The 24,118-nt window shown below is 37.9% G+C and overlaps 1 protein-coding gene across 4 annotated transcripts in view; it reads left to right on the plus strand.

Annotated features, from left to right (window-relative positions):
* cadm4 (cell adhesion molecule 4) overlaps positions 1 to 24,118 on the plus strand; it is a 160,164-nt gene that overhangs the window by 125,621 nt on the left and 10,425 nt on the right. For all 4 annotated transcript variants that reach the window (XM_017415580.3, XM_037980168.1, XM_017415582.3 and 1 more), the window contains exons 3-6: positions 8,013 to 8,300; positions 12,582 to 12,743; positions 15,766 to 15,856; positions 20,244 to 20,416. In XM_017415580.3, the coding sequence (XP_017271069.1) occupies positions 8,013 to 8,300; positions 12,582 to 12,743; positions 15,766 to 15,856; positions 20,244 to 20,416 (714 nt within the window). The remainder of the gene's footprint in view (positions 1 to 8,012; positions 8,301 to 12,581; positions 12,744 to 15,765; positions 15,857 to 20,243; positions 20,417 to 24,118) is intronic.

The raw sequence follows: 24,118 nt of genomic DNA on the forward strand, positions 1-24,118 counted from the left end.
TAATCCATCTCTGTCGACACATTTGCCCTCAGTGACATTTGAAGCCAGTCTTTTTAGACGCATTAGCACTGGCACAACAGCCCTTGCATTTGATATTATTCTTGTTCCAAAATGTCCTCACTTTGCTTTTAAAAATCTCACCCTAAAACTTTTAACTGCCGAGTTTATTCAGGAGATGGGTGTACTCTCATATGACAGTGTGATTGCACTAACCAGTTTGAAAAAATAGTTTGAAGCTCTCTGCATAATTTACTGTTAACCTCATGGATGAGATCAGAGCTTATTAAAGTTCTCATTAGAGAATAACCTTGGCAGTGTTTTTTTTTTCTTTTTTTCCTTTTTTTTTTGTGGTTGTTCTTTTTTTTTTTTTAAAACTGCTCCATAGCAAATTATCATTGTAACCAATATTATAATTAAGGCAAATTTCATTTAGGACCTCGGGTTAGACAAACACTAGATGTTTTTACTTGCTAATTAAATGCAAGGGCAAGTTGCTACCTTCGACAAATTCTTTGTAAGTGCTGCTAGGAAACCTTTGAGCACCAGAAAATTGATCAAGGACATTAAGTCCCACCTTTGAAATTTGTCTGGCTATTTAATTGAACCACAAATAAGGATTATGTTTTGTAGTGTAGCAGAAGATATTTATGTACCTCAAACCACATCACGGAATATTAAAAAATAAAAAAACAAACAAAATAAATTAAAAAATTGATACGCCAGGGCAGATTTGGGAGTCTAAAATCACTAATAACTAAAAAACAAAAAGTATTTTTATCTCACCATCTTTATCTTCACCCAATTTCTTCTGTACTGCATTCACTTCACCTCGGAAAGGAGAGTTAAAACTTTCTTGCTCTTGGGTTTTTGTCTATGGAAGAGCTATTTGGGATTGAGAAGTCCAGGGAATTTGATGTTGTAGACCATATTTTCGGTCAGATTTGTTTAGTAAAGTATGCAAATAAAAATATAGGTTAGGCTGAAATGGTAAACTTACCGGTCTAGAAGAAGTTTTGCAACACTTGCACGTTTGAATGTCGACCTCTGTCTTTGGGGCTCCACACCCTCGCTTGATTTTGAATATTTATTCTTGAGAGTTGTATAAATTGTTTTTTATTTTTTTATTTTGTGTGTAGCAGCAGATTCACTTTTATATTTCCACCTAAACATTTTCTCTGAGATTCTTTGCTTGACCTAATCTTTCACATGCATTTACCTACAGAAGCTAAGGCCAGCCTAATGTAGGTCAGTCATGTGACTCAAGCTTCCACATGTTTTTTGATGGATTCAGCGGAGCAATTTGTTTACATGGAGTGTAAACAAATATCAGTATATTTAGAAAACTACTGGAGTCAGCTTTTTCAAATTGCACGATTTAATATAGTTCAGAAAAAAACTTTTTTTTATGTTTGATTTGGGTTAGTTACCTTAAAAAAAAAATCTGATACATTTTTCATCAGTACTTTGCATAGTAATCGTTATCTTTACAAAAAAAAAAAATGACTTTGTTATTCTTTTTTATCCTCCCTGCTGGAAAATTTCTCATTTGTTAATGGTAAAAAACTTTTGCAGATTTAAAGACACTGACATGAAGAAAATAAGTTGCTGTCATTTAAAAGTAACCCAAACAGGCATTGTCTCATATTATCTCAAATAACAACAAAAACAGACAAAAAACGGAGGAATGAGCCCACAGTGAAGCAGGATGGAGCCAGTTAGAATATTTTTGTGGTCTTTGCTGGCTACTTCAAACAGGACTCCCAATAAGATTTTGCCTAAAAGATGGGTCATTAGCAACAATCTCTTGTAGGGAGTGTAAAGTTGTTATGAAAGTATTTTTTCTACATTTGATGAGTCTAAATGCTATTTTAGAATGTCAGACAGAAAGCTGTCTTTTTATGACTTCTTGAAAAGATTTTGAATCTGTACAATGATCGACTTAATAAACATTAAATATGATTTAATGTAGTTTTATGGCACATATTTGACTGATTAGACTCTGATTCACCCCCATACAAGCCATATAAAATAAGCATTAAAAACTAGGCAAACTTGCCTATTTAATAATGAAACGGATTCCATGTTTAACAAATATTTAGTTGGTTTCTTATTGAAGAGAACATTTAATCTTTTTGGGAGGGTTTCCTTTCAGTGTGTGTTTGTTATGTAATGTTGTGTGTGTGTGTGTGTGTGTGTGTGTGTGTGTAGAGCTGAAAGGCCCAAAACCTGACACCAAACAGTGGTATTGACTGATTTGATGCTCCTCAAACAAAGAGTGAATGGCTGTCCTGCACTCAGTTATTTTTGAACTTCACCTTTCAGAGGATGGCACAGGAGCTTGGATGTGTTGCAGCAATGTAAGGTTAAAATAAATACGTATTGTTCCATCATTAAAGCATGTGTAGTATATCCACTCTTAGAATCTTCAGATAATAAACTTCTAATGAGCACAATATGGCCATGGATTTATTCAAAAATATATACAAAATACCTTTAACCTTTAAATAAGCTATCGTATATAAGGAAACTGCAACTTTTTATTGGTGGGGGAAGGGGTGGTGCAACACAGTTGTTTTTAGCACTCATTTTATTGTTATGCAGAAGTCTTTTTCTTCCCAAACCATATCACAAGCAAAATCTGCTGTATTCCAGGGTAGAAATAATCTCTAACAAGTTGGCAGAGCAGCCAAGTGGAAACCCCAAACCCCCACAAAAAGCACCTGCTTGCCTTGCAGCTTGCAATTCTGCAAACTCCTTAGCTGGGTTTTTGGAAGAAAAAAAACAAACAAAAAAAACAAGCATGCACTAATTTGATTCTTTTTCTCTCCTGAAGGGTTAGAGAATCCAGTCTCTTCTGTTCTACTTTACCCCTTAAAAAACTTTTTTGATTGATTATGATTTGTAGCAGAATTGTTCTGCTGGTTTAATTATGTGACAGGTGGTAATTTTCCAAGCTGGAATTTGAGAGAGGGAGAAAGAGAGAGTCTTTTTTGCATCAGCTAACTTCACTCAAACTGTTGAAGCTAACTGTTTCTGACCTCTGAAGTATTGCACACATCATTATTTCAATCCTAATCTGCTCCAGTTGCTCAGGCAATATGTCTGAACTGTCATTTAAGCATTGTAAATTCAGTTTAATTGATTTGGAACTAGAAGGTGCACCAGCCTGCCACAACTTTGGCTGAATACTAATTTATTATTTTAATGAAAAATTGTTTGATTTCAATCATGATTGACTGATAGAGATTTTTACAGCAGTGTTTCAAACAGCTTTTTATTTTATTTTATATTTTTTTTACTTTTTTGTCTTTCTAAATTGAAAATGCAAATGAATTTGACAGTAAAAATGGTTCACATTCTCATCTGTTCTCTGTGGTTGAAAAAAAGAACAAGCATTCCTGTCAGGGTATCAAAACATTGACAGATAGCTGATATTCTGTGGTGACATCGAAGTTAAAGGTCTAGGTTTTCTTAAAGAAACACACAATGCCCACTACTTTTCGTTGTATGCTGAGAATAGAAAAAGTTTCGCAGTCTTATATGAAATTGTGAAATCTTGTGTTAGATCTCAAAAAATGTATTGAGGATGACTCTCAACTACTACCACACCAAAATTACAGCAGTGTAAGTTTTGGCTAAGGTTGATTAGTTGTTGCAGCCATCTTGAATTGAGTTGATCCCAAATGTTAACACTGCAGAGGACATATTTTTAAGTACATTTTTCTATTGTGGATGTGTATTAATAAATTGGAGTGACCAAAAGAGAGGAAAAAATAAACTTGTGTTTCAGTCACAGTTGGCTAAAAACCTCAGCTAATACCGTGTTTTGTGCCAAAATTAATGAGTGCACTCTTATTGTTACTCATTGTACATGCATCAGATTCTACTACTGCTCTACTACAAAGAGCAGCCGCAGCATCCCGTTTCTGCTTATTCATTTTCAAACACAACTACCAGAGACAAGACAAAAAAAAAAAAAAAAATTGGCACCGTAAAAGCCATAATTGTTTTTTCCATTCACAGTGACAATTGTTTTCCTACCAGTGAGTCAGCCATTGGAGTTTGAAATCATCGCGACTGCTCAACAGCGCTCTCTTCCAGCTGAGTGTGGCGGTGCATGTTCACAGATCTCAGATGCATGGCTTTGGAAGGAGGTTCGAGGTGAAGGGATAGGTTGTTGGTCGGTTAGGATTACAAACATAACTTTCTTTTGTGTTTGGTAATGAACTACCCATAGCAGCTTTAATGAGTTGCAGATGTACATCCACTGAGTACTTTGTTGGAGTTTCATTAAAATTATTATTTTGCTAAAGCTACAGATAAGCAAACACATGCACACAAATGCCTTCGGTAGCAGGCAAAAATAAAAATATGGAAACAAAACAATTCTTGCAATAGTTTTAATAGTATGTATATACTTGAAGGCAAGATATGCGCAAACTATCCTAACTCGTGTTTTTATGAACAGGAAAAAAAAAAAAGAAAAACTAGACTTGAGTTTATCCTCCACAAAGGCCAGTCTATTAAAAAGGGTCTGGATGTTTCTTCATTCAGCTCATGCTCAATCTGTCAAGCAAGATTCATGAAGTTTGGCCTCTGCTTTTTTTTTTTTTCCTCAATGTTACACACGAACAGACAAAACAAACAGCACAAAAGACATGCCTCCACCTCACTGTGATTCTGTCAAATTTTAGGGGGGGAAAAAAACCTGCAATCTGATTTGATAAATCTGTTTTTGTATGTGAAAAATTTGCACTTGAACACACTTCCAACCTTCTAATCATAAAAACTTCCAGCAATAGTAATTATTTTGATTCAGCAATCAAGACTATTCACAGGAGAGCAGCCTGACAAAAAGATTTTCAGAGCAGAATGCCAGAATTAGGGGGGGATAGTTGCACACATACAGTTTCACACACACAGCACTCAAATATTTTTTTTCTACACTCACACTTGTCAGTCACCTTGATCAAGGAGTGTTTTTGGGGGAAAAAAAACACTTGAGGTTGCTGCTTTGGCCAGGGAATCTAACTTTCAGTTCTGCTCCTAAATTCTATCAGATCAGCTCAACCTTAAGTTCCATTAAGTATTTAAACAGAGCTGCCTTGTCTGCTCTCCCTTGAGACTTTGACTTGCACCCTTTGGAAAGCACGGCAGAGACTAATCAGAACGCTGGAGAAGAGGAGGTGAGAAGCCAAGAGTGAAAGAGAAAATGAGGTAGAATACAAAATAAGAAAGAATGAGAAACAGGGCAGAATGTTAGGAAAGATAAACTTAAGAAGGATCAGATGGAAAAAAAAAAACAAAAAAAAACAGGCAGCTTTAGGAAATAATTCTGATTTTAGAAAAGTAATGTTTTTACAGCTGCACATAAATATATTGACTTATGGAGGTGTAAAAAAGCCTCATTGGGGACATTTTCTGGGAGTGCAAATTACATTTTATTGGCTTTCTTTTCCAATATGTCCATCACTTGTCTATTGCCCATCTGCTACTCTGCCTTTCTCTGTTGACCCATTCCACATATGCTGCTGTAGGAAGTGCATTAAATTAGGTAACATGTTTTGCAAGCAGGCAACCAGTCGGGATTGTGTTTTATGAGAGCAGTGGAACTAACCAAATGGAGCCTTTTTCCTCAGTGGTCCATATCTCTATTTCTCCTCCTATTGCCAGCTCCCATCAGCATGCAAATGAGACAGGACAATAAAGGTGAACTTGGACTAGAACAGAAGTCTGACATTTAGTTGCCATTTTGTGCAGAGAGAGGAAAAAGACTTACCTATCTATGGGGAATAGCTCTAACAAGGCTCTCCCTGCCATTCGGTAAAGGGAAAAAAAAAAATTGGGGGAGAAATTATGGTGGTGTACTTTCAGAAGGAGTGGACTAATTCATCCCTCCAGGCCACTCTCTCTCAGTCTCTTGTGGATTTTTGTCTCTGTCTACTGTGCATTATTCTATCCCATCTGATGCATTATGTAGTTATATTAGTCTATTTCTTCCAGTCGTACACCATCAACTTTCTCCCACTGGAGCGCACATACAAATGCCCAGACCCAAAAAGAAACTATCTGTAGTTCTCTCTCTTATGTTGTGAATTGTGCTGTGAGGTGGCCGGGGTACTACATCAGGAAGGTGTCGACTTTCTTATTCTTCGTGAGCCAACACAAAAGGAAACAAGCGAGACACAGAACAAAACAGAGAGAGCTGTAGAACGAAGAGCGGTTTCACAGCCAAGTCGATACAAAGTGAGCCTTAGAGGTATTTCTGCAAATCTATGGTCATTGAGCTACTGTCAGCCTCAGACTGTTATTAGAATTATTTGTTATTATCAGCAGTTTTCTTGCCATTAACTTGACTCTTTTCATCGCAAAAGGAAAAAAAATAAAATGTTGCAACCTCACGTCTTCTCATTCTTGCTGTCAGTGTTCCTTCTTTTTTTTTCTTCTCAGTGTATCATAATGAAAGTTTTTGTAGCTCACTGATCTGAGGTTCAAGTTTGACTACAATCGTTTAATTTAGAAAGTTGATGTTAGAATTGCAATTTACAACCGTAGTCTTTAGCCTGTCTCTCACTGGCTCAGAAATGGGTGTAGTACTCTTCTTTCTTTTTTTTCTTTTTTAATAGCTTTATTGTGTCATTTCTTGGTTGCACAGTCAGCCTTTTCTTGCGTAGCACACAAATAAGTAACTATGTTCTTCACGGCATGGAAAACAATGCTGATTAAAAACCTAATAAGATTAACAATAACTATCCGCACACTAATTAGAAACAGAGAAATAAAACAAGCCCTGCAGATTAGCAAAGCCAGTCGAAGAGAATAGATGAATTCACGTGACTTTAGGATAGTTCTCATCAATGCTATAAAAATGAGCAAGAGACAACTCCCCCCCCCCCTTCCCCTCCCCTCCCCAGTCAAAAAATGAGAGAACCAAGAAATCTTTCAGGCCTTATCAATGTACATACTAGAGCTGCTCCATCGAGTGACTTTGCAAACTCCCTCTGAAGTTTTTATATCAAACGAGGCTTTAGATTTAGTAGTGCTATCAATTCCGGAGCACCAAATCATCTGGGGTGCTCACACAGCCCATATTTCTCCCATGTTTTGCAATTTTCTTCTGCAGAGCTGATCGTAGGAGTGACATCACAAATTAGATGGTAAAAAGCTCCATTCTGGCTCTACACTCTGTGAGTCTGACTGAACTGACAGTTCTCTGATACAGGGAAAACTATCAGAGGCCAAGAAATAACTGATGCCAAAGCTGAAAATGTCATATCACTCAATTAAAGCAGCTTGAGCGTCTCTTGTGCTTTTTAGTGGACTTTCTAAGCAACTACGAAAAAGTTACATATTTTAATAGAATTTTTTATTTTATTTTTTCTGAGTTGCACATAAAAAAAACATTAAAGGCCTAGCAGTCCTTGGAGGAATGTATACTAACTGTCACCTTTCATGTTAGAGATTTAGACTAAAATAATCTTATGTTCCGAAAGTTTCATTAAAATTTGTTAAGTGACACATAAGCTATTTTGCTAACAGAACAGACAAACACAAACTCAGGGAAAAAACATTATCTTACCATCTTAGCCTTCAGAGACTGGTGATCATTAAACTAGGAAGAAACTTGTTATTTGGATAATTCTTACAAGCAGACGGCATCATTGCTACAGAGCAGAACCAAGTCTGCAAGTCTGGATGCACAAATTGAGCAGAAATGCAGCAAAAACAGAAGCAGCAACTCCTTTTTTGCCCTTCTAAGTGGCGGCATCAATGTTCTTTCGTCTTGCTGATATTCTAAGCTAAGAATTTAAATGTTAGGTCATCTTCCTCTGTCAAAGCTACAGAAATAATTAACAGGAAGTTGTACCACTCAAGATCCTGAACAAAAATGAGTTTGGTGTGTCATTTATGTTTCTCTTTTCAAAGATTGAGACTAAAAATGGTGACTTTTCTCAACTCATTCTCTCCCTTCTTTCTTTCTCCTTGTTTCTTTTTTTTACCCCAAACTCCAGCTCTGAAGGACGACCGCTTCCAGATGGTGCTCTTCACGCCACGCCTGGTGCGCATCGCGCTGACCAACGTCAGCGTGTCGGATGAGGGCGGCTACTTCTGCCAGCTTTACACGGACTCCACACACCACCAGGTGGCGACGCTCTCGGTCTTGGTCCCCCCGGAGACGCCCACAGTGGAGGTGAAGCAGGAGGCCGTGGAGGGCGGCGAGGCTGAGCTCACCTGTGTGTCACCTCGCAGCAAGCCAGCTGCCACCCTGCGCTGGATGCGTAATGGTCGGGAGATACAAGGTACAGGGAGACGCGGCTGACACATGGACTGATGGATGTTTGGATGATTATGAGAGATAAATGAGAAAGTTAATGAGATGTTTTAGGACAGGTGGAACGGAATGGTAGGGCTATATCGCAGATTGAGTGCTGGATAATGTAAGAAGAAATGGATGGCTGACTGATGGGTTGACGGGGGGGAAAGAGAAATGGATCAGTAAAAAAAAAAGGAGGGACAGATGGGTAGATAAATGGATGGAGAAAATCAGGATCTGGGCAGTGGAGCTGCCAGAATCTTTTCCCTCTCTCTTTCCCTCAGTTTGATCAATCCTTTTTTGAGTTCTCAACTGTAGCAATTTTTGTGCTCCCATTACTTTAAAGGACATTATCAGCTAATAAAAAAAGTATAACTTACTGAATGTTAGTGCGATTGTACTGCGATAACAGATAAACAACTGCCATCAATGTTTCAACACCTTTTTAAGACCATGTCCTCGAGTCAGTTTGTTCTTTCTTTCTTTTTTTTATCAAAACAAACATTTACTGAGGTTGATTGAATTTGAAGAATGATGGCATTTTTGTCATTAAATGCTGATTATAGCGTATATCTCCAGCATAATGGCATTTCAAAGGCTCGAATGTTATTGAACAAGGCAATATAATGACAGAAACCGAAAAATATGAAAGACCCAGCATTCCTGAATGCATTCATATTGCCCACCAACGTTCAAGCCAGAGATTTAAAGTAAGATTATCTTATCATGAGAAAAGACAGAGTTACAGTCGTTTTGGTCAAACCTTGTAAAAAAAAACCAAAAAACCTTGTGTGCAATCTCATGCAATGTTGAGAACTTGGAGGTGTGTCAGTGCTTAGAGTACACACACAAGACATAAGCAAAAATATTGCTGCTTCGCCTTTGGCAGCAGGTGATAATAATTCCTAATGTAGTGTTGAGTCACTGCCTGTGTTGACAAGAACTTCCTCGAGTCTGGAGCACATGGACCTCAGCACAGTAACTACTGTAGATGCTAAAGAATCTTTTGTAAACCTTAACGAGGCTTTTGCTGCATCAGTCCGTGGGCTCATGGGTCTTTCTGCCTTTAATTTTTGCTTTCAGCAAAAGAAACGTTGCTCGGGTGGGTTTATGTACATCCTGATATTATGTGGATGATGCAGCTATAGCAGGATAGAATTCTTCAATACTATTTGAAAAAAAAAGAAAAATCAACACAAAAACTTTTGCAGAGTGTTTCGGGTTTCTGGCTATCAGTGCTGTGAAGCTTTTTCCGATCATCTTTGCTGAAGTTGACTGAATGTCAGCAGATAGTGGTGTATGTGCGGTACTAGGTAATTTATATGACACATTTTTATCCCATAATCAGTGAACACTGAGCCATCACACTACCTTTATGGTTTGTGCTTTAGGTCATGAATATTTTTAAGCCTCCATCACACTTTTTTTTTCCCCTGTCACTCTGAAACAGGTTTTATCTGAGTTTTATCAAGCTAAAGAATTGTTCTGGAACTGGTTTAATTTGTAAAAGATGCTTTAAAATTTGGCAAACCAGTCTTTCCAATATAAAGTTTTCTCTCGGGGAACTTTATTTATTTACCCTTTTTAAGTCCTCTCTTTTTCTTTTTTTCCTCAGTTGACTTGAATAATAACGTCTACATCCGTGAGAGGTGTTTTGTTTTTGTTTTTCGTTTTTTTTTAACTTGGCTCGATGTTGGAAAGAGGTTTTTCATTACAGCTGGTCATGCACCGCTGTTGCTTGTTGCCCTCTGCAGATATTAAGTTTTTTATGCTGCCAAGTGCACCAGGGTGTTTTGTTTTGTTTACCTCAGATTCTACCAGCTGCTGATTAATCAACTACTGAACCTTATTCTGTTTCTGTGATGTATTTGTTTTGTTATTGCGGTGTGCAGATGGAGTGCTCTTTTGACTGCATGTTGCAGATTCCCAGAAACAGCTTTCACAGACAAAGACCAAACGTGAAATCAGCTTCAGACCTTTTACCTACAGCTAAAAATACAGCAGAGGAGTAACCTGCGTCTGACAGAGACAGCTTCTGAATCATTTGCAAAATTACATTTGAGCTTCTGAAATTGAGGTTTCTGTAATTCCTAAACCCTCCTTCTAATTTGACCATGAATAGACTCAAATTAAAACAGCACTTTCAGTTCCCATTAATTATCTAACTTCAACTTGGTTTTATTTCTGTGAACATCCAAAAATACCAAAAGGCTTGTTTCTGTTCAAACCTTTATTGACCTAACTGTATGTCTCCCTGACATATTTTACGTTTTTTCACTAGAATTTCACATTCATCTTATTTGCATATGATCTGAGAAGCATGAAGCCTATGAGGTGCATGCTTTCTCGATTTGCAGTTTTCGTTTTTGTCTTTTAGCTGACTCTTACGTAGTTCAAAATCTTTCAACCTTTCCCAGTTAGCTTCTGATAACTATGAGCCATCTACTGGTCCCTTACATTGATCTGTTCTTTCTAGCTGACTTTCTCCCTTCATTTCTCTGTATTCAAAGGAAACTTCACTCGCTAAGACACAGGGTTTGTATTTCCCTTAGTCTATTTACCCAAAGAAATAGTTTTTTGTCTCTGCTGATAATCACCATTTGTGTATTGTGTTAGATTGAAAATAAGCTGCAAAATCCCTATTTCATCAAGCAAGAACAACAGAGCTTTTGAAGACAAAGAAATGCTCTTTTTTTTTCTTATAAATGATTGTCTACATTTTAATCAACAGCTTTATATTTAGTTTTTAAACTACTTCATTAAAAGTTATAAAGTGCCAAATGTGTTTTTGTTATCATTTCAAATAAAGTAAATTTTAATATTATCATATATCCTGCTAGTACCAGTTTTTAGAACATGTAAAAGGAAATAGTTACCACTTTAGAACTTTGTCAGCCCCTTTGCTTTCTGTTTTTGTCTGACTCTCACAGTCTCTTTTATCCTCTGTTTTCACTTCATCTCTGTCAGAATACACCTGTCTCATCATTTTGCCTTTTGACTTTCTGTCTTCCTCTTTAGCCCTTCCTGGTTCTTTCTTCTGATCTGCTCCTCTTCCTTTTTTTCCCCCCCATTTAATCTTTTTTGCTGAAAACGACATGATGCTCCTCGCACAGTTATAGGTTGGTTAATGTTTCAAAAGGCAAAAAGAAACAGGCAGAGGTTTTACTGTTTTACATCTTGTCTTTTTTGTATCGTACTGTTTCTCCTTTGTTTTTCCTTTACTCCCTTTTTTTCTGTTTTCTCTTCAGAATTGGCCCGTCTCTTTGGCCTTGAGTTAAATGAACTGTGACACTAAAGGTTAGAAGCAGATCCCAACAGATATGGGAAGCACTCTTTAATTAAGACACTATCTTCCCACCGTTGCCTTATTCCCGTTCATCAGAACACACCGCCGTCGTCTCTCGTGCTTCGATTAGGCCCACTTTTATTTGCTTGCCAGCCATAATTGAAAACTCAGTGCGATAAAAGTAATATTGCATTCTGCCTAAACAAGCACAAACTCCTGATACGTGACCATGTCAAGTCCCGTTAGCTTGGCCAGGCTTCTCCTTCTTCTCCCCCCCTTCGTCTGCCTCTCCTCCACCACCCCCCGTCTCTTCTTGCATCTTTCTCCAGCCCTCATCTTGCTTGGCACTCTTATCGTCCTCTTTCATGTCTGCTTTGTCTCGAACATATAGACACACGCACACATCAATCATGTTTGTGTTGCTTTTCTTGCTTTCTGTCAATGGACCCCTCTCTCCTTTTTATTTCATTTTTTTTCTACACACTTTTACTTTCACCACTCCCTTCATGTCTGGCTCGGTTAAAATCTCAATCTATTTTTGCATATTCTCTCTTTCATCCTTCACTCCCCACTTTTGCTTTATTTTTTTTTATTTATTTTTTGCTTGCGCACACAAAACCTTTAGTTGATTTGCTATGTGAAACAAATTGTGCCGCTGCTCTTAATTGCCATGAAATGTAGATGCAAATTACTTTCTCCCTTCTTGCCGTTTTTAGTCTGTCCTCCACTATTCATCCTCTTCTCCATAGGTGCCCGGTGAAGCTCTAAAAAAGCTCATTCATCTGTCACTAACTTCTACCTCTCTGTCGGCACACTTTTTCAGTCTCCCTCTGTGCGTTTTGCTAAAAAATTCTCCTTCCTGCTGCTTTACTACCTGTTTCTCTTCAAAGGTGTGATGTCCCTGCTGGGGGGGAAAAAAACAGATGTGTGTTTTGGCTGCTAACCTCACCTGTTCCATTTCTTCTTTTTGCCTCTCCCCAGGTGTTGTATCCCAGCAGGACAATGGAAAAACGTTCAGTGTGTCCAGCACCATTCGTATCCCAGTAGAAAGGAAAGACAATGGGGCGGCGCTGAACTGTGAGGCGCTTCACCCTGCGCTGAGTGGGCAGAAGAAGATTCGACACTATCGACTGGATGTGTATTGTAAGTCTTTCCAAATAAAACTTGTGAATCTGTGTGAGGGTACCCTAAATAGATAGAGCAGATCTTTCCAAGTCTGGTTCTGTGGAGAGGTTTTGAACAATCAGTATCTTACCTGTTCTAGATAGTTTTTTGTACAGCTTCATATTGGAGAAATGGAGTTTAACTCTGACCAGATTGATGAGCTAATAGCCAGTCCAAGAGAAAACACTTGTCAAGTTGTGAACCATTGTGAAATTTTGGAATTGGAGTTGTTTTAAGACAACAGGGCAAGAAATAAACTAATAAAATAAAAACAATAACAATAAAAATCGAAGAGATAAAATACAATAAATCAAGTGTGTTAAATCAGGCACAACACACGCAGATAGTGTAAACTTTTTCAAAGGGCTAAGTTTTGAGTTTAGTTTTAAAAAGAGAAACTGAGTCGGGATCCTGCACAAAAACAGGAAACTGAATCCAGAGCAAGGGGCCCTGAAAACTAAAAGCTCTGCCTTCCTGTCTTGTTTTGCAGATTTTTGGAACAACAAGTAAAATTGAATGCTGAGAGCACAGAGTTCTTATGGGACGATAAGAAATAAGGAAGCATTTTTTTTTGTATGAAATGAAGAGGATCTTGAAATGAATTTTAATCTTTACAGGCAGCCGGTGTAATGAAGTTAAAACAGGAGGAATGTGTTCCCTTTTTGCTGCCTCTGTCAGAACTGAAGGATTTTGAGAGGAGTAATTGGACACCCAGCTAAAATGGCGTCGCAATAGTCAATCCCGCATGTCACAAATACATGCAGCAAGATATTATTTGATCATAATCTTTCCACAGAACCCAACTTTACCTTGAAAAGATCTGAACTATTGCTCAAACATTTTCTCACAATCAGACAGTCAAAATAATCACCACAGTGTTCATTTCTTCGAACAAAGCTCTCATTATAATTCCATCTGCGTAGCTGTCAATTAAGCCATTACTTTGGGATTATTTTAGACATTGTTTACCTGCAAAAAATATCTTGGTTACAGCCTCATTTTTCAACCAGTAATTGTTTTGTATGAGAATAATGCTCAGTCCATAATTTTTGTGATTTGCAGAGTGGCTCTGTGTGAGACCTGCTCTCATTAAAGCCTAATAAATACAAATCCTGTCATGAAGGAAGCTGGCAGAAATGGACCTGTGGCCAGGTTGGAGTCATGGCCTGTGGTTTAAAGAGCTTATGAACATCAACTGGAGGGAAAAAAAGAGGAAAAAAAACAGACGGGTGGGATTAGTATGTACAATGATCCAAGTACTGCTTAGGGACTGACAGATACCACATAGCTTATTTGCACAAAATAGTGTGAGCTAAAATCTAATGTTCTTCTTAGCAGTTAAAGCGCATTAAAACACCAAAAAGCAGTTAAAATTCAATAAAGTTTAGGTTCACTCAGGGCACAAACTAAGGGCATTTAGTTCTGTTAAAATAAAAGAGTCCTATCATTTTTGCACTAATCTGTAAAGATGGGATTAATGTAAAAATGATGTCAAGCATGTATAATTTATACCCTTGTAAACTAAAGATAAGATAGTTTATTGCCACTAATACAAATACATTAGTTCCATTTAAATCAGTTTATTTATATAGCGCCAGTTCACAACAAATTTATTCCAGGGCAGTATAGAAGTAAAATTTTAATAGTCTGAATTTTACAGGGAGCCAATAAAGAGAATCTAAAATTGTGGAAATATGATTGTACATTACAGTACATGGGCATTGGAATTCTTATTATATTTCCCATGAAAGCTAATAATATATAAGCTTTAAATGAATAAGCTTTTAAAGAAGTAAACCAAACAAAAGAGAAAAGTTAAAAACCCTTAAAAAGTAAGTTAAATTACACATGTATTGCACATACATAATTCCTACTAATGTTATTATATATGGCAAAGAAGCAGGAGGGAGAGCAGAGCCGTTGGTTGTAAATTATGTTGTGGTATGGGGTACCTGTTTCCGTCCTAATGTTCTGTGCCTCCAGTCTAACAGTGGCAGGAAAAAGCTCTCTTGACGGAGGCTGAAATGCAAAAATATAACACTTCTGAAATGTTACTTTCTTCCAAACAAGTTTTGTCTATTTTTATTCTTCATGTTTTATATTCCCACCAAAAAAAAAAACAAATTTCACTTGCTTTTCTGTCAGTAGAATTATAATTTAAAGATACTTTTATCATCCATTTGTCCCTGTTAGTGAAACATCTTTTACAGTGTGCTTAAACCAACTGCAATGCACAGTTGATATATATTTTTACTACATTTTATGCAACAGTTCCATTCCAACAAGAATAGATGGTAACATATTTCACCTCCAGTGTTACTGTGCTGCATTTACCAAATCAATATTCAGTTACTCAGTTTGTTCTCCTCTCATATCAGCATTCCTGGCAGTTCAGAGTGATCCTTATCCCTCAATATGTCCATAATTCTGGAAATTCAAACTTTCCACAGGCACATATAAATATTTACTGTTGGCGATATGATTCACACTCAGCAAGTAATTCTTTTTCAGCCTTTGAGAACAGTTCATTTGCCACATGTATATACATGTTTGTTGATGGATCAGACTGATTAATATTTATCATTTGTGACATTCTGCGTGCTTGTGGTTTCTCCAGTCTGACAACTGGCAATAACGGCCAACTGTCTGAGTGGATTTGCCATCCCATTGCTCCGTTATTGAAGTAAGTGCAGTACAGCAGCTGGTAGAGCGGTGGACCGCTTATGATAACAGGTGTCTCTACCGTAGGATTGTGGGCTGGTTGCCGTGGAAACTGATGTTAAAGACTCTTCCTTCTGCCACTTTATCACTTTTCCCCCGTTCCACATTTTTGTTTCCTATCTGTTGTTCTTCCCTTTCGTTCTCCGTCTCTTGTAACCCCTTTTTGTTCTTTTTTAAAAAATATTTTCTGTCCGGATTGTTGATCCATTTGGATCAGTTATGATTTTTTTCGCCGTGTGTAAACACAAACTCACATACTCCTTGTCTCTCTCTTCTACAGTTGCTCCCACAGCGCGAATTGTTCCCCCTTCGGGCATTTTGCGTGAGGGCGACTCACTCAGCCTCACCTGCTCCATCACTGGGAATCCTTTGTAAGTCTGACTGTTTGGATTTGTAGAAAAATAATTTTCTGATGATGTAGTTCACCTGCTGTGTTACATAACATACCGTATTAGCACAAAATTTTTTAGCAGTGACTTGAGAAAAGTTTTATGCATGCACAAGCCTCGGTCTTAAAAAAACAAACAGATACTCTGCAGTACAAATGAAATCAATTACACCTCTCAGAAAATGCTAAATTGTTAAACTAGTTAGGCGGAACAAGATGCTACCAGTGGAGCTGTTACAGAGATTCCTTCAGATTGTATTTGGACTTTTTTTTCATGTTTTATGGTTAATTCTTAACAAAATAAAAGCCTTGCATTCCTTGAAGGAATGCCTATCCCCTAGCACCTTTCATGCCAGAGTTTTAAACAAAGATAATCTTAGCTTGAAAAATTTTCAAATGATAACCTTGTTGGTTAATATCTGAAAATAACGGTATGTATGATTCCATTCAATAATGCAAGATTTCACACAATCTGTTGTCACTTGGAGTATGTGTTGAGGTCAACTCTGAGCTGCTACATCAAACTTTTTGTTATGAAATAAGGTAACTGAAGTATGAATAATACAATCAATAATAATAATAATAATATGTTGTTCATTAAACTTGGATGTTTGTGATGTCGCTTACATGTTGTTGTTTTTTGTTTGTCTTTGTGTGTGTATGGGTGGGGGGTGGGGTTGTTTTTTCATATACAGTTCAGAAATGAGAACTGGTTAAAATGGCCACTTGAACCAATGTGTGAAATGACTCACTGTCTAGTTGTGATCAAATCACCCATAATCTAATAAAGCAATTTGTAATCAGGAANTTCCTCATAATTCATTAGAGCTTTCTTCTACTTAAAATGATCCAATTTACTTCACACACATTTCTTTTAGCAGTTGCCTTATCTCACTGATTAAACCGCTGAATTAATCATGCATTCTTTAATTTCATTGGTCTTTAAAAATTTAAACTGAAGGAGAGGTGAGCCTTTTGAAACATTTAAAGGCTGCCAAGTCCTCACTAAGCAGCAATGCCTGAAAAATTAAACTGATGTGAAAGTTCCCAACCTTTGCAGCTCCTTCAGTGACTATTTCAGGCTAGCCTTAACTCAGGTCAGTTGCTTTGGACTTTCATATAAAGCCCAGATGGATGTCATGAGAGCTGTCAGGTTTTGTGATGTTCTCATTTTGTTGCAAATGAAGTTGGTTTTTACATTTTTTTAAATAGAAAAGTCTGCACAAATATCCTTCTTGTTGGGTCATAGGAGTCATTTTTAAGAAGCTCATGGGTTGTGATGTTTTTATTTCCTTATATTCTTATAATAAATAGCAGATGTCATTAAAGTATTTTTTATGAATAATAAGTAGTTATTGTAATTATATTTCAATTTTTATTAGATTCGAAGTTACTCATCACAATATCACAAAGCTTTTGAATTGATCAGATGCTAACTAGTGTTGGCATTTGTATACCTACGAAAAGTGACTGAAAATAGGGCAACAATGACAATGGAAGAGCTTTTCTTGTCGTCCTATTTAAGATGAAATGGTAAACTTACCAATCTGGCAGAAGTTTTGCAAAAGATGTATGTGTTTGAATGCCAAGCTCTGTCTTTATGGCACTCCACCGTCCTGCTTGATCCCTGATATTTTTATTTTTGACTGTTGTTCTACTCGCTCTTTCTCTTTTAGCAACAAATTCACTCTTAGATTTCAACCTAAACATCTTCTCCAGGATTTCAGGCTTGTCCAATTCTACCATATTTGTTCATCTATTCAGACTATGTCCAGCCTGCTGTAGGTCAATTCCGTGACTCAAGCTTCTACGTTGTTTTTGGCAGATTCTGCTGAGTGCTTTGTTTACATTGAGTGTGAATTGCAAATCAGTATCTCTGGAAAACTACTAGAGTTAACTTTTTAGAAATGGCACTATTTGATATACTTCAGATTAACTTTTTATGTTTGATATCAGACTTTGCAATAAGTATCATGCCATTTGAAAGTGATATTGATATACATCCTTTCTGCGAATTTGTGTTTGTCTAATGCAGTAGAGATTAGAGTTAGTTTGGGAAGACAACAGAGCAACTTTTTTATTAATTAAAATTTAAAGCAAAAAACAAGGCTATTGATTCTACCAGCAAAGTGAATCTGAATTCGATCAAAAGCAGAAAAGTGGTAGATTTGTGGTGCTGCCTGACATTTAATGCAAGACAGGTTGGTGAAAAACCATCTGATCCATATTTTATTGCATGAAGGAAAAAAGAAAAAAAGAGCTTAAGAATGTGCCTGAGAGGTTACTCTGAGTGTTTAGGAAGATGCTCCAAACAAAGTGTAACTACGGTCATTTTAGAAACTTGAACCTGACTGTGTGTAAGTGATACAACGCCCAATAGGTAATTGACTATTTTAAAAGCCAATTTTGAAAGAAAGCTTGTTTTCCAGAGTGTCCACACGCTCTGTGCACTTTCCAGAAGGGTATTGGGTCCTAAGCTCTTAAACCCTCCCCTAGATGGTCCGTCTGTCTGTGAGCATCAGGTCTACTAAAGCTCCCCTAGAAAAGCTTCATGCAGCCAAATAGTGTGCAGTGTGTGTGTGTGTGTGTGTGTGTGTGTGTGTGTGTGTGTGTGTGGGTGTGTAGTGAAATCCAACTCCGAGGACTGGCTGAGAAACGTATTGGCCCCAGCTTCTCCAAAGCTTTGTAATGCCTGATTGGGAACACTGTCTGTGTGTGCGTGAGTGTGTGTTTGGGGGACAAAGGGATGGGACTGCATGCAGCTCTGGACTCTGACCCCAGTTTGATGCTGGACTGCAGACACTTAGACATGGACACCCACACACAGTACCCTGGTCACCTTTGCACTTTAACCGCCTGTTAAGCATTGAGTACCAATTATATGCCTCCACCTTTTGCTGAAGGGCTACACTTCTGTCTGACTGTTATTAGGGCGGCATGAGGGAGGAGGATGCTTTGTCCCTTTGCGTGATTACCTCCTTATTTGTAAATTAGCTTTTCAAGAGATTACACTGGGTAGGAGTAAATGCGTGCATGCGTGTGAGATAAAAGATGAACTGAGGAAGATTTTGTTTTTCACATCCAGTGTGTGTTGAAGAGTGTTGAAGAGGTGAGAAAGTGTTTGTATGTGAGTGAGTGAGCAAGAAAGAGGTTTAATTAGACTTCCTGAGGGATTAGAACCCAGATGAGTCAGGATTGTAATCTGTCCAAAGTGGCATGAGCCATGACACCCAGCCAGAAGCTCACACACACACTAAGACTCACACGGATTTCTTCACCAGGATGTCTCTGTAATCCTTGCAGCTCCTGTCTCCTCTGCCTGCCCAGTTTTCATGACCAATTCATTTTGCCTGCCTGCTCCTTTCCTTCATCTTCTAACACACCGTACTCTTTCTCTCTCGTTTCTCCCTTTATATCATTACACTCTTTCCTTCTGCTTTTGTCTTTTTTTTCCACGCTGCACACCTGACACCCTATTTCTCTCTCATCTGCCATTCTCTTCCTTCTGCCAACTCTTTCACACCATTGCTGCCCTCTGACCATCCATCTCCTCATTATTTTTCAGGATGCAGCCCCCTGTTACCATTGGCTCCTTCTTCAAGCCCCTTTTATTCTGTCTTCTCATCTCACTCTCACCCTCTGGGCCACTTTACCCTCCTCTGCCACCTTTCTTTTTATAGCAACCCTGAACTGTTTTGCTCAAATCTAATCTGCTTCTTTCTTTCTTTCTCTATCTCTTTCAATAATAATTACTAATTGCATAACTCTGAATAAAGTTTAAAACTATATGATGTCCACTTTTTGGGGAAATATGTAAAAATAAAGTTGGTGCACTTTTGTTTGCACATCTTCCATCATTGAGTTATTACTTTGACACAAACCATTTTCATCCTATCTCAAATCCCAAACTTTACACAACTTGTCTTTATTTAATGTGTGGAAACAACAAAACAAGCATCTTCTGCAATACTCTGCTAGATATACTGTTCAGCAACAGGTTCTCAGGTTCTGGTTCTCGTTTTCTCATTGAACATTAAAGCGCTTTAAAAATCTTGAACAGAAAAACATTGCTATAGAATGTAGCTCTACCAGTGCCTATCTTGCATATTTATAAAGTGGGAGAATCTCTATAAGAATCTAACTTCTGTTCTTCACTTAATGTGATATTTCACAACATTGCATGAGTTTGCACCACAGTATATTGTTTTGGCCAAAACAGCTGTCATTTCTCAACATAAGATGGTCTTAGTCTAAAATTCTGACATGAAAAGCAGCAGGTGATATGCATTCCTTTAGTAAATGCCAGGCCTTCAAGTTCAACTTTTTTTTTGGATTTTTGGATTGTGTAGTCACTGTATCTTTTCTTCCAGGCCCAGAAATATTCTGTGGAGCAGGATAAATGACACCTTACCTGAGAGGGCAGACATTAATGGACCTGTTCTTCAGATTTCCCGTCTCAGCCAGTCACACAACGGGACGTACCTGTGCCAAGCCCAGAACAACTTTGGACGTGCTGCCGATCAGTACACCCTGTTGGTGTATGGTGAGTCCACCAACAAAAACGTTACTCACTTATTCAGTTTTTTTCTGTTTATGTTTTATTTCCACTTGTAACCCTTGACATGCAGAGGATAACTGGTCTCATTGTTCCATATTTTCAGAAGCTCATGTTTTGGATTCCCTGCTCAAGTTTGTGATGGAATTTTTGAGAGGTCTTTTAATTTTTATTGATGTGTTTTATCTTCTGGAGTCTGGCTTTTCTGGCACAGAGCTTCAGAACTATTAAATGCTGATGCACTTTTTATCTGTTTATTTTTATTTTTTTTATTTATTTCTCCTGAAATGAATTCAGCAGGCTGTACTTGATACCCATCTGTGCAAGTGATTCAAAAGCACTATCGATTCCAGAAGAAGATTAGACCACCATAACTACCAGTCTTAAATATAAGTTACAAATACTATTATTCGGGTTATCATTTATGAATTAGTAGTTTATTATTTCTGTTGAAACCCAAAGCTTAACTCAGGGAATTCAAAATAACATAAATCCCAGAGTGCAATTAATAAAAATAAAAAAGCATTGTTTTGACAGCTAAACGAGTGGATTTGTTGGTTGACTGCTGCTGTGATGTTTGTCTTTTCTTAATGTGCATAAATGAGTTGTTTTTAGTGTTCAGGTTTCCTCCCAAAGAACACCATGCACAGTGGACATATTTGAGATTTTAAACTGTCAGTTGGTATAAGTGTGTGTGGTTTGTTGTGTTTTTCTGATTTCTTTGCTTTTTTTGAGAGTGTAACCCTAGCCTGAAATTCTACAATCATCTTTTTTGTATAATATGCACATAAAAAAGAGAAAAAAAGAAAGATATAAAAAACAAGATGACAAATAACGCAACACAGAATTTGCTGGAACTGAAGTTTTACATGATAAGATTTGGCGGTCAAGCAACACCTGGACATCTGTTGCTCTTTGTTGTATGGGCAGCAGTGTCAGAGAGGGGGAGATGTGGGTTAGGGACTTTTGTTGTCTAGTTGTTGTTGTTTTTTTTTTTATTCTACAATTTTGCACCTGGATTCACTGGTGGTAGCTCCATTCTTAATTAGGGTTGACCCAGTTAGGATCCAGCACACCACTGCTCAAAGAGGATGACGGTTGAGGTTTCGACATCACACAGAAACCTTGTCACTGTTTTCAGGAACTGTGACAAATTGGCCAACTTTCAGTCAGAGTTCTAGCTGCGTTTGAAAACAAGGTTTTGATGTATGTTAATGTCGTGTAATCCCTGCATGAAACAACCGAGTGCACTCGCATCTGTATGAGGACAAAACCGAATTTTTGTTGCGGGGAGAGCAGTGTGGCTAAATTGCAATAACAAGCTCATCATTAGAGGCTGAACTCATTTTTTTGTTGTGTTTTTGGGTTCGGTCTAATTGCACGAATGCTTTCGTCACTCAGCAGGTTGGCCCTTTTGATCTACTCCCTCCACCCCCTGGTGGAGGTGCCTGTCATTGCATTTAAGTGCCTGATTTGAAGATCACAAGCAGAGAGAACGGAGAGAATAGAAATGTATTTTGGAACAATTTTAGGCTGCTTTTAGTTAGCAGCCCTTCATCCATCTATCACACTAACACTACCTTTCACTCGCACATGGACGCCCTGTACACACTATTGAACAAGCTTTCAATGACACACATAATGACAGTTTTCCACAGGCAGCAAGGGCGGCAGCAGTGCCAAGATGAAAGCTGACATCCCCTCCCACCACCTTCTTTCTCTTTTCTTCCTTCTTCCTCTCTCTCAAGAAGGTTAGACATTTAAAGTTTTGATGTGAGTTATGGCATCTGAAGGAAAAATTTTTGTCTCTTTAAGAGGTTTTTTTTTCACTATAATTTGTTTATCTTTATGTGCCTTTTTATTTTCCAATATATTTCATCCTATAGCTGGTTATTCACTCTTTTCATACTCTCTCCCTTGCAAAAATGCTGCATATGATTTAAAAATGCGGTGGATCTACATAAAAGCAAGCTTTGCTCCAGCTCTCCACCACACAATTCATGCAATCTGCTCCTTAAATCGTCATGCTGTTGTCTTGCATCAGTGGTGGTTTACTGTACTTAAAAAAAATGTGTACTTAGATTGTTCAGATTCTAACTTTATCTCAAATAGCTCAGTGTTGTTTATGCAGTCATTACATTAACCATCAGGCAACTGCTTCTTTTGAAATCTAAACAAATGTCACAACAGATAGTCAGACTAACATAGTCTTAACGTTTTTTTGTGAAATATCAAAATAAAAGCCCTTACATTTAGACTAGAATGTTTCTTTGTAAATGCTACAAATACATAAAACTGTATAGTGTACATTCTTCCATACATCTTTGCCAGTGCAAATGATTCACTGTGGGTGATTTAATAAGGTGATAGTGACATATTTCTGAGGATTAAATGAAGCTCATCAGTCAATATGGAGAATAAATATTGTTCTGTGCTGTAAAATATGTTAAGATGATTCACAGCTACAACATTTACCCAGAGTGAGCATTTTGTTTGTTATGTTTTGTGTTTTTTCATATTTTTTATTAGTGTCTTGTTTTGTGACAAAGGTCTTCACTTATTCATTGTGAATGTTGTGACAGAAAGAAAGATTAGGCTTTATTTTGTGTCTCATCTTTGTGTCTTTCTGTTTCACTGTAAGATGTTTTTTTTATTCGCCTCTCTTCTACTGTTCTGTCTTCTCCATTCCACATGCTCAAGCTCTCCATATGTTTTCCCTCAATGCCTGCCTGTCCTTATGCTCTACCCACTGTTCTCACCTCTTTTGCACCTCCTGCTCACCTCCTCCCACTCTCCTCTCCTCTCGAACACAACCACTGTTTCTCACCTCGCCACCTATTCGCCCCCTATTATAGGTCCATCTGCACTCCAGTTTCTTTACGTGAAGAGGGTCTAGCTTTCCGAGAAACAAGTGAGTGCAAAGGTGTGAGGAGCCGAGGAGAGATGAAGGGCTGAGCGCGAAAGGCAGGAAAAGAGTGGAGAGTAGTGGTGAAGGGTGTGAAGGAGGGAGGAAGGACGATGGAGGTCGAATGCAGGTTAGAATTCAGCACAGCCGCTTGTCAGATAAACTAAATGTCAGTTTGGTTGGCTCGCAGCTGTCCCAGAGGGAATCCCAGAGTGCACATAGGGAGGCAGAGACAGAGCGCTGGAAGATATGGGATGAATCAGCAGAAAAGGAGCTGTTTTACTGCAAGTTAAGAAAAACTTGCACATGTATCGCTCTTTCCTTTTTTTGTGTGTGTCAACCTTTCCTGAGTGAGAAATATTTGCCAGCAGGGTAAATACAAACGGAACACAAACTCTGGCAAAAGTCACTTGAAATTTGTTGCGGGTGCCCGACTCCCTTTACGAAGGGAGGCCAACTTAACGCTAGTGAAGGAGAACAGAGTAAGAGGGAGGAAACTCCAGGGAACTGAGGCTACTGCAGAAATATAATGCACTGAAGCTCATTTTTATTTGCCTGCTTCCACCTTGTGTGTGTGTTTGTGTCCTAGCAAATTTATTATTTAAGTGGTAATGCTTGGCATGTAATTATGTGCACAAATCACTAACGGTCAAATTAAGTTTTTGCAACTTTTTAAAAGAAACAAATAAAGTTCAAGTGAGGAAATGTTTTGAATGAATCAGAGCGCAGAGACACATACAGATCGGTGAACTGCAGAACGCAGAAAAGGATGTGGCTTTTGTTTG

The sequence above is a fragment of the Kryptolebias marmoratus genome, linkage group LG16 (assembly GCF_001649575.2).
Source record: "Kryptolebias marmoratus isolate JLee-2015 linkage group LG16, ASM164957v2, whole genome shotgun sequence".
Classification (NCBI taxonomy): Eukaryota; Metazoa; Chordata; class Actinopteri; order Cyprinodontiformes; family Rivulidae; genus Kryptolebias; species Kryptolebias marmoratus.